Genomic DNA, 10000 nt, shown 5'->3' on the forward strand with positions numbered 1-10000 from the left:
AAGCGCAGCGGTTCCAGAGAAAGGTGAGTGTGTGTGTGTGTGTGTGAGAAGGAAGCGCAGCGGTTCCAGAGCGAGGTGAGTGTGTGTGTGTGTGTGTGTGAAGGAAGCGCAGAGGATTCAGAGCGAGGTGAGTGTGTGTGTGTGTGTGTGTGTGTGTGTGTGAGAAGGAAGCGCAGCGGTTCTAGAGCGAGGTGAGTGTGTGTGTGTGTGTGTGTGTGTGTGTGAGAAGGAAGCGCAGCAGTTCCAGAGCGAGGTGAGTGTGTGTGTGTGTGTGTGTGTGTGTGTGTGTGTGTGTGAGAAGGAAGCGCAGCGGATTCATAGTGAGGTGAGTGTGTGTGTGTGTGTGTGTGTGTGTGTGTGTGTGTGTGTGTGTGTGTGTGTGTGTGTGTGTGAGAAGGAAGCGCAGCGGTTCCAGAGCGAGGTGAGTGTGTGTGTGTGTGTGTGTGTGTGAGAAGGAAGCGCAGCGGATTCAGAGTGAGGTGAGTGTGTGTGTGTGTGTGTGTGTGTGAGAAGGAAGCGCAGCGGTTCCAGAGCGAGGTGAGTGTGTGTGTGTGTGTGTGTGTGTGTGTGTGTGTGTGTGTGTGAGAAGGAAGCGCAGCGGATTCAGAGTGAGGTGAGTGTGTCTGTGTGTGTGAGAAGGAAGCGCAGCGGTTCCAGAGCGAGGTGAGTGTGTGTGTGTTTGTGTGTGAGAAGGAAGCGCAGCGGTTCTAGAGCGAGGTGAGTGTGTGTGTGTCTGTGTGTGAGAAGGAAGCGCAGCGGTTCCAGAGCGAGGTGAGTGTGTGTGTGTGTGTGTGTGTGAGAAGGAAGCGCAGAGGTTCCAGAGCGAGGTGAGTGTGTGTGTGTGTGTGTGTGTGTGTGTGTGTGTGTGTGTGTGTGAGAAGGAAGCGCAGCGGATTCAGAGTGAGGTGAGTGTGTCTGTGTGTGTGAGAAGGAAGCGCAGCGGTTCCAGAGCGAGGTGAGTGTGTGTGTGTGTGAGAAGGAAGCGCAGCGGTTCCAGAGCGAGGTGAGTGTGTGTGTGTCTGTGTGTGAGAAGGAAGCGCAGAGGTTCCAGAGCGAGGTGAGTGTGTGTGTGTGTGTGTGTGTGTGTGTGAGAAGGAAGCGCAGCGGATTCAGAGTGAGGTGAGTGTGTGTGTGTGTGTGTGTGTGAGAAGGAAGCGCAGCGGTTCCAGAGCGAGGTGAGTGTGTGTGTGTGTGTGTGTGTGAGAAGGAAGCGCAGAGGTTCCAGAGCGAGGTGAGTGTGTGTGTGTGTGTGTGTGTGTGTGTGTGTGTGTGTGTGTGTGTGTGTGTGTGTGAGAAGGAAGCGCAGCGGTTCCAGAGCGAGGTGAGTGTGTGTGTGTGTGTGTGTGAGAAGGAAGCGCAGCGGTTCCAGAGCGAGGTGAGTGTGTGTGTGTCTGTGTGTGAGAAGGAAGCGCAGCGGTTCTAGAGCGAGGTGAGTGTGTGTGTGTGTGTGTGTGAGAAGGAAGCGCAGCGGTTCCAGAGCGAGGTGTGTGTGTGTGTGTGTGTGTGAGAAGGAAGCGCAGCGGTTCCAGAGCGAGGTGTGTGTGTGTGTGTGTGTTAGAAGGAAGCGCAGCGGTTCCAGAGCGAGGTGAGTGTGTGTGTGTGTGTGTGTGAGAAGGAAGCGCAGCGGTTCCAGAGCGAGGTGTGTGTGTGTGTGTGTGTTAGAAGGAAGCGCAGAGGATTCAGAGCGAGGTGTGTGTGTGTGTGTGTGTGTGTGTGTGAGAAGGAAGCGCAGCGGATTCAGAGTGAGGTAAGTGTGTGTGTGTGTGTGTGTGAGAGAAGGAAGCGCAGCGGTTCCAGAGCGAGGTGAGTGTGTGTGTGTGTGTGTGTGTGTGTGTGTGTGAGAAGGAAGCGCAGCGGTTCCAGAGCGAGGTGTGTGTGTGTGTGTGTGTGTTAGAAGGAAGCGCAGAGGATTCAGAGCGAGGTGTGTGTGTGTGTGTGTGTGTGTGTGTGTGTGAGAAGGAAGCGCAGCGGATTCAGAGTGAGGTAAGTGTGTGTGTGTGTGTGTGAGAGAAGGAAGCGCAGCGGTTCCAGAGCGAGGTGAGTGTGTGTGTGTGTGTGTGTGTGTGTGAGAGAAGGAAGCGCAGCGGTTCCAGAGCGAGGTGTGTGTGTGTGTGTGTGAGAAGGAAGCGCAGCGGTTCCAGAGAAAGGTGAGTGTGTGTGTGTGTGTGTGAGAAGGAAGCGCAGCGGTTCCAGAGCGAGGTGAGTGTGTGTGTGTGTGTGTGTGAAGGAAGCGCAGAGGATTCAGAGCGAGGTGAGTGTGTGTGTGTGTGTGTGTGTGTGTGTGTGAGAAGGAAGCGCAGCGGTTCTAGAGCGAGGTGAGTGTGTGTGTGTGTGTGTGTGTGTGTGTGAGAAGGAAGCGCAGCAGTTCCAGAGCGAGGTGAGTGTGTGTGTGTGTGTGTGTGTGTGTGTGTGTGTGTGTGAGAAGGAAGCGCAGCGGATTCATAGTGAGGTGAGTGTGTGTGTGTGTGTGTGTGTGTGTGTGTGTGTGTGTGTGTGTGTGTGTGTGTGTGTGTGTGTGAGAAGGAAGCGCAGCGGTTCCAGAGCGAGGTGAGTGTGTGTGTGTGTGTGTGTGTGTGAGAAGGAAGCGCAGCGGATTCAGAGTGAGGTGAGTGTGTGTGTGTGTGTGTGTGTGTGAGAAGGAAGCGCAGCGGTTCCAGAGCGAGGTGAGTGTGTGTGTGTGTGTGTGTGTGTGTGTGTGTGTGTGTGTGTGAGAAGGAAGCGCAGCGGATTCAGAGTGAGGTGAGTGTGTCTGTGTGTGTGAGAAGGAAGCGCAGCGGTTCCAGAGCGAGGTGAGTGTGTGTGTGTTTGTGTGTGAGAAGGAAGCGCAGCGGTTCTAGAGCGAGGTGAGTGTGTGTGTGTCTGTGTGTGAGAAGGAAGCGCAGCGGTTCCAGAGCGAGGTGAGTGTGTGTGTGTGTGTGTGTGTGAGAAGGAAGCGCAGAGGTTCCAGAGCGAGGTGAGTGTGTGTGTGTGTGTGTGTGTGTGTGTGTGTGTGTGTGTGAGAAGGAAGCGCAGCGGATTCAGAGTGAGGTGAGTGTGTCTGTGTGTGTGAGAAGGAAGCGCAGCGGTTCCAGAGCGAGGTGAGTGTGTGTGTGTGTGAGAAGGAAGCGCAGCGGTTCCAGAGCGAGGTGAGTGTGTGTGTGTCTGTGTGTGAGAAGGAAGCGCAGAGGTTCCAGAGCGAGGTGAGTGTGTGTGTGTGTGTGTGTGTGTGTGTGAGAAGGAAGCGCAGCGGATTCAGAGTGAGGTGAGTGTGTGTGTGTGTGTGTGTGTGAGAAGGAAGCGCAGCGGTTCCAGAGCGAGGTGAGTGTGTGTGTGTGTGTGTGTGTGTGAGAAGGAAGCGCAGCGGTTCCAGAGCGAGGTGTGTGTGTGTGTGTGTGTGTGAGAAGGAAGCGCAGCGGTTCCAGAGCGAGGTGTGTGTGTGTGTGTGTGTGTGTGTTAGAAGGAAGCGCAGCGGTTCCAGAGCGAGGTGAGTGTGTGTGTGTGTGTGTGTGAGAAGGAAGCGCAGCGGTTCCAGAGCGAGGTGTGTGTGTGTGTGTGTTAGAAGGAAGCGCAGAGGATTCAGAGCGAGGTGTGTGTGTGTGTGTGTGTGTGTGTGTGAGAAGGAAGCGCAGCGGATTCAGAGTGAGGTAAGTGTGTGTGTGTGTGTGTGAGAGAAGGAAGCGCAGCGGTTCCAGAGCGAGGTGAGTGTGTGTGTGTGTGTGTGTGTGTGTGTGTGTGTGTGTGTGAGAAGGAAGCGCAGCGGTTCCAGAGCGAGGTGTGTGTGTGTGTGTTAGAAGGAAGCGCAGAGGATTCAGAGCGAGGTGTGTGTGTGTGTGTGTGTGTGTGTGTGTGTGAGAAGGAAGCGCAGAGGTTCCAGAGCGAGGTGAGTGTGTGTGTGTGTGTGTGTGTGTGTGTGTGTGTGTGAGAAGGAAGCGCAGCGGATTCAGAGTGAGGTGAGTGTGTCTGTGTGTGTGAGAAGGAAGCGCAGCGGTTCCAGAGCGAGGTGAGTGTGTGTGTGTGTGTGTGTGAGAAGGAAGCGCAGCGGTTCCAGAGCGAGGTGAGTGTGTGTGTGTCTGTGTGTGAGAAGGAAGCGCAGCGGTTCTAGAGCGAGGTGAGTGTGTGTGTGTGTGTGTGTGTGTGTGAGAAGGAAGCGCAGCGGTTCCAGAGCGAGGTGTGTGTGTGTGTGTGTGTGTGAGAAGGAAGCGCAGCGGTTCCAGAGCGAGGTGTGTGTGTGTGTGTGTGTTAGAAGGAAGCGCAGCGGTTCCAGAGCGAGGTGTGTGTGTGTGTGTGTGTGTGTGAGAAGGAAGCGCAGCGGTTCCAGAGCGAGGTGAGTGTGTGTGTGTGTGTGTGTGAGAAGGAAGCGCAGCGGTTCCAGAGCGAGGTGTGTGTGTGTGTGTGTTAGAAGGAAGCGCAGAGGATTCAGAGCGAGGTGTGTGTGTGTGTGTGTGTGTGTGTGTGAGAAGGAAGCGCAGCGGATTCAGAGTGAGGTAAGTGTGTGTGTGTGTGTGTGAGAGAAGGAAGCGCAGCGGTTCCAGAGCGAGGTGAGTGTGTGTGTGTGTGTGTGTGTGTGTGTGTGTGTGTGTGAGAAGGAAGCGCAGCGGTTCCAGAGCGAGGTGTGTGTGTGTGTGTGTGTGTTAGAAGGAAGCGCAGAGGATTCAGAGCGAGGTGTGTGTGTGTGTGTGTGTGTGTGTGTGTGTGAGAAGGAAGCGCAGCGGATTCAGAGTGAGGTAAGTGTGTGTGTGTGTGTGTGAGAGAAGGAAGCGCAGCGGTTCCAGAGCGAGGTGAGTGTGTGTGTGTGTGTGTGTGTGTGTGAGAGAAGGAAGCGCAGCGGTTCCAGAGCGAGGTGTGTGTGTGTGTGTGAGAAGGAAGCGCAGCGGTTCCAGAGAAAGGTGAGTGTGTGTGTGTGTGTGTGTGTGTGAGAAGGAAGCGCAGCGGTTCCAGAGCGAGGTGAGTGTGTGTGTGTGTGTGTGTGAAGGAAGCGCAGAGGATTCAGAGCGAGGTGAGTGTGTGTGTGTGTGTGTGTGTGTGTGTGTGTGTGTGAGAAGGAAGCGCAGCGGTTCTAGAGCGAGGTGAGTGTGTGTGTGTGTGTGTGTGTGTGTGTGTGAGAAGGAAGCGCAGCAGTTCCAGAGCGAGGTGAGTGTGTGTGTGTGTGTGTGTGTGTGTGTGTGAGAAGGAAGCGCAGCGGATTCATAGTGAGGTGAGTGTGTGTGTGTGTGTGTGTGTGTGTGTGTGTGTGTGTGTGTGTGTGTGTGTGTGTGAGAAGGAAGCGCAGCGGTTCCAGAGCGAGGTGAGTGTGTGTGTGTGTGTGTGTGTGAGAAGGAAGCGCAGCGGATTCAGAGTGAGGTGAGTGTGTGTGTGTGTGTGTGTGTGTGAGAAGGAAGCGCAGCGGTTCCAGAGCGAGGTGAGTGTGTGTGTGTGTGTGTGTGTGTGTGTGAGAAGGAAGCGCAGCGGTTCCAGAGCGAGGTGAGTGTGTGTGTGTGTGTGTGTGTGTGAGAAGGAAGCGCAGCGGATTCAGAGTGAGGTAAGTGTGTGTGTGTGTGTGTGTGTGTGAGAAGGAAGCGCAGCGGTTCTAGAGCGAGGTGAGTGTTTGTGTGTGTGTGTGTGTGTGAGAGAAGGAAGCGCAGCGGTTCTAGAGCGAGGTGAGTGTGTGTGTGTGTGAGAAGGAAGCGCAGCGGTTCTAGAGCGAGGTGAGTGTGTGTGTGTGTGAGAAGGAAGCGCAGCGGTTCCAGAGAAAGGTGAGTGTGTGTGTGTGTGTGTGTGTGTGTGTGAAGGAAACGCAGAGGATTCAGAGCGAGGTGAGTGTGTGTGTGTGTGTGTGTGAGAAGGAAGCGCAGCGGTTCTAGAGCGAGGTGAGTCTGTGTGTGTGTGTGTGTGTGTGTGTGTGTGTGTGTGTGAAGGAAGCGCAGCGGTTCCAGAGCGAGGTGAGTGTGTGTGTGTGTGTGTGTGTGTGTGTGTGAGAAGGAAACGCAGCGGATTCAGAGTGAGGTGTGTGTGTGTGTGTGTGTGTGTGTGTGTGTGTGTGTGTGTGTGTGTGTGTGTGTGTGTGTGTGTGTGTGTGAGAAGGAAGCGCAGCGGATTCAGAGCTAGGTGAGTGTGTGTGTGTGTGTGTGTGTGTGTGTGTGTGTGTGTGTGTGTGTGTGTGTGTGTGTGTGTGAAGGAAGCGCAGCGGATCCAGAGCGAGGTGATGTGACGCGTGTTTGTCTGAATGTCAAAGTAGAAACGAGCTGCTGACTGTGTGTGTGTGTGTGTTTGTGTGTGTGTCTCACAGAAGGAGTATCGTAAGGAATACGAGAGCGAGATCAGAGGGAAGGCTCTGCTGGAGGCCGATCTGACGCCCGTGTTCCTGACGGCCCGTAACGCCAGCAGCCTCATGAGCGAGGTGAGCATCTCTGTGTGTGTGTGTCAGATTGGATGAGAGGAGGTCGGACCTCAATCTAGAGAGCGTCTGATTGGATGAGAGGAGTTCCGTCCTCATTCTAGAGAGCATCTGATTGGATGAGAGGAGGTCCGTCCTCATTCTAGAGAGTGTCTGATTGGATGAGAGGAGGCCGTCCTCATTCTAGAGAGCGTCTGATTGGATGAGAGGAGGTCCGTCCTCAATCTAGAGAGTGTCTGATTGGATGAGAGGAGGTCGGACCTCAATCTAGATAGTGTCTGATTGGATGAGAGGAGGCCCATCCTCATTCTAGAGAGCGTCTGATTGGATGAGAGGAGGTCCGTCCTCAATCTAGAAAGCGTCTGATTGGATGAGAGGAGTTCCGTCCTCATTCTAGAGAGCATCTGATTGGATGAGAGGAGGTCCGTCCTCATTCTAGAGAGTGTCTGATTGGATGAGAGGAGGCCGTCCTCATTCTAGAGTGTCTGATTGGATGAGAGATGGCCCATCCTCATTCTAGAGAGCGTCTGATTGGATGAGAGGAGGTCCGTCCTCAATCTAGAGAATGTCTGATTGGATGAGAGGAGGCCCGTCCTCAATCTAGAGAGTGTCTGATTGGATGAGAGGAGGTCCGTCTTCATTCTGGGGAGCGTCTGATTGGATGAAAGGAGGTCCGTCCTCAATCTAGAGAATGTCTGATTGGATGAGAGGAGGTCCGTCCTCATTCTAGAGAGCGTCTGATTCGATGAGAGGAGGCCCGTCCTCAATCTAGAGAGCGTCTGATTGGATGAGAGGAGGCCCGTCCTCATTCTAGAGAGCGTCTGATTGGATGAGAGGAGGCCCGTCCTCAATCTAGAGAGCGTCTGATTGGATGAGAGGAGGCCCATCCTCATTCTAGAGAGCGTCTGATTGGATGAGAGGAGGTCCGTCCTCAATCTAGAGAATGTCTGATTGGATGAGAGGAGGCCCGTCCTCAATCTAGAGAGCGTCTGATTGGATGAGAGGAGGCCCGTCTTCATTCTGGGGAGCGTCTGATTGGATGAAAGGAGGTCCGTCCTCAATCTAGAGAATGTCTGATTGGATGAGAGGAGGTCCGTCCTCATTCTAGAGAGCGTCTGATTGGATGAGAGGAGGCCCGTCCTCAATCTAGAGAGCGTCTGATTGGATGAGAGGAGGCCCGTCCTCATTCTAAAGAGCGTCTAATTGGATGAGAGGAGGTCCGTCCTCATTCTAGAGAGCGTCTGATTGGATGAGAGGAGGCCCGTCCTCAATCTAGAGAGCGTCTGATTGGATGAGAGGAGGCCCGTCCTCATTCTAAAGAGCGTCTAATTGGATGAGAGGAGGTCCGTCCTCATTCTAGAGAGTGTCTGATTGGATGAGAGGAGGCCGTCCTCATTCTAGAGAGCGTCTGATTGGATGAGAGGAGGTCCGTCCTCATTCTAGAGAGCGTCTGATTGGATGAGAGGAGGCCGTCCTCAATCTAGAGAGTGTCTGATTGGATGAGAGGAGGCCCATCCTCATTCTAGAGAGCGTCTGATTGGATGAGAGGAGGTCCGTCCTCAATCTAGAGAGCGTCTGATTGGATGAGAGGAGTTCCGTCCTCATTCTAGAGAGCATCTGATTGGATGAGAGGAGGTCCGTCCTCATTCTAGAGAGTGTCTGATTGGATGAGAGGAGGCCGTCCTCATTCTAGAGAGTGTCTGATTGGATGAGAGGTGGCCCATCCTCATTCTAGAGAGCGTCTGATTGGATGAGAGGAGGCCCGTCCTCAATCTAGAGAGTGTCTGATTGGATGAGAGGAGGTCCGTCTTCATTCTGGGGAGCGTCTGATTGGATGAAAGGAGGTCCGTCCTCAATCTAGAGAATGTCTGATTGGATGAGAGGAGGTCCGTCCTCATTCTAGAGAGCGTCTGATTCGATGAGAGGAGGCCCGTCCTCAATCTAGAGAGCGTCTGATTGGATGAGAGGAGGCCCGTCCTCATTCTAGAGAGCGTCTGATTGGATGAGAGGAGGCCCGTCCTCAATCTAGAGTGCGTCTGATTGGATGAGAGGAGGCCCATCCTCATTCTAGAGAGCGTCTGATTGGATGAGAGGAGGTCCGTCCTCAATCTAGAGAATGTCTGATTGGATGAGAGGAGGCCCGTCCTCAATCTAGAGAGCGTCTGATTGGATGAGAGGAGGCCCGTCTTCATTCTGGGGAGCGTCTGATTGGATGAAAGGAGGTCCGTCCTCAATCTAGAGAATGTCTGATTGGATGAGAGGAGGTCCGTCCTCATTCTAGAGAGCGTCTGATTGGATGAGAGGAGGCCCGTCCTCAATCTAGAGAGCGTCTGATTGGATGAGAGGAGGCCCGTCCTCATTCTAAAGAGCGTCTTATTGGATGAGAGGAGGTCCGTCCTCATTTTAGAGAGCGTCTGATTGGATGAGAGGAGGCCCGTCCTCAATCTAGAGAGCGTCTGATTGGATGAGAGGAGGTCCGTCCTCAATCTAGAGAGCGTCTGATTGGATGAGAGGAGGTCGGTCCTCAATCTAGAGAGCGTCTGATTGGATGAGAGAAAGCCCGTCCTCAATCTAGAGAGCATCTGATTGGATGAGAGAAAGCCCGTCCTCAATCTAGAGAGCATCTGATTGGATGAGAGAAAGCCCGTCCTCAATCTAGAGAGTGTTGATTTGGATGAGAGGAGGCCCGTCCTCAATCTAGAGAGTGTCTGATTGGATGAGAGAACGCCCGTCCTCAATCTAGAGAATGTCTGATTGGATGAGAGGAGGCCCGTCCTCAATCTAGAGAGTGTCTGATTGGATGAGAGGAGGCCCGTCCTCAATCTAGAGAGTGTCTGATTGGATGAGAGAAAGCCCGTCCTCAATCTAGAGAGTGTCTGATTGGATGAGAGGAAGCCCATCCTTAATCTAGATAGCGTCTGATTGGATGAGAGGTGGCCCGTCCTCATTCTAGAGAGCGTCTGATTGGATGAGAGGAGGTCCGTCCTCAATCTAGAGAGCGTCTGATTGGATGAGAGAAAGCCCGTCCTCAATCTAGAGAGTGTCTGATTGGATGAGAGGTAGGGTGACCAGACGTCCCGTTTTTCCCGGGACAGCCCCGTATTTCCACTCTAATTTTAGTGTCCCGACTTATTCTGAAAAAATCATGTTTTGTCCCTTATTTCATCGTTAATATATATATATATTTTTATATATAATAGGTTTCGTTTCCGAAAGGCTAAGTGATTATATATGTTACGTTCAAACCGTGTAGCGCGCGCATGACAGAGAGGGAGAGACCTTGTGTGTGTGTGCTAGTGTGCCTAATGAAGCGCATGTAAGACGCATTAATAGAGGGAATGCATTAACGTCACTTTCCAGCCGGAACACGCCCCCTCAGACGGACTGAGTTGCAGAAGAGCAGCTGCGTGACTGGATTTAATAGGGGAAACTGCGAAAACGCAAGTAAAACAAACGATTATCAGTTTAAACTAAAGATTGGACTCAATATAGTGTTCCTTACAACTTACTAAAGATCCAGTGATCCATGGATATTAACATGCAGCCAGGAATCGTGTTTCCTGACATTTATATGTGCCTGATTTCGACACCAGGGAAATACATACAGCAAATTTGCCTGTGAATGCTTTATATAAATACAAAATAGGC

At 52.9% G+C, this 10000-nt stretch overlaps 1 protein-coding gene across 4 annotated transcripts in view; it reads left to right on the forward strand.

Moving 5' to 3' along the window:
* Positions 1-10000, forward strand: part of LOC143747545 (uncharacterized) — a 55125-nt gene that overhangs the window by 26764 nt on the left and 18361 nt on the right. For all 4 annotated transcript variants that reach the window (XR_013206756.1, XM_077240353.1, XM_077240355.1 and 1 more), the window contains exon 18: positions 6245-6355. Coding sequence is in view for 3 of the 4 variants with exons in the window: in XM_077240353.1 (XP_077096468.1) it covers positions 6245-6355 (111 nt within the window). In the remaining variant the exon portion in view is untranslated. The remainder of the gene's footprint in view (positions 1-6244; positions 6356-10000) is intronic.

The sequence above is a fragment of the Siphateles boraxobius genome, unplaced genomic scaffold, assembly GCF_051911475.1.
Source record: "Siphateles boraxobius isolate OS27281-9 unplaced genomic scaffold, OSU_SipBor_1 225, whole genome shotgun sequence".
In the NCBI taxonomy this organism is placed as follows: Eukaryota; Metazoa; Chordata; class Actinopteri; order Cypriniformes; family Leuciscidae; genus Siphateles; species Siphateles boraxobius.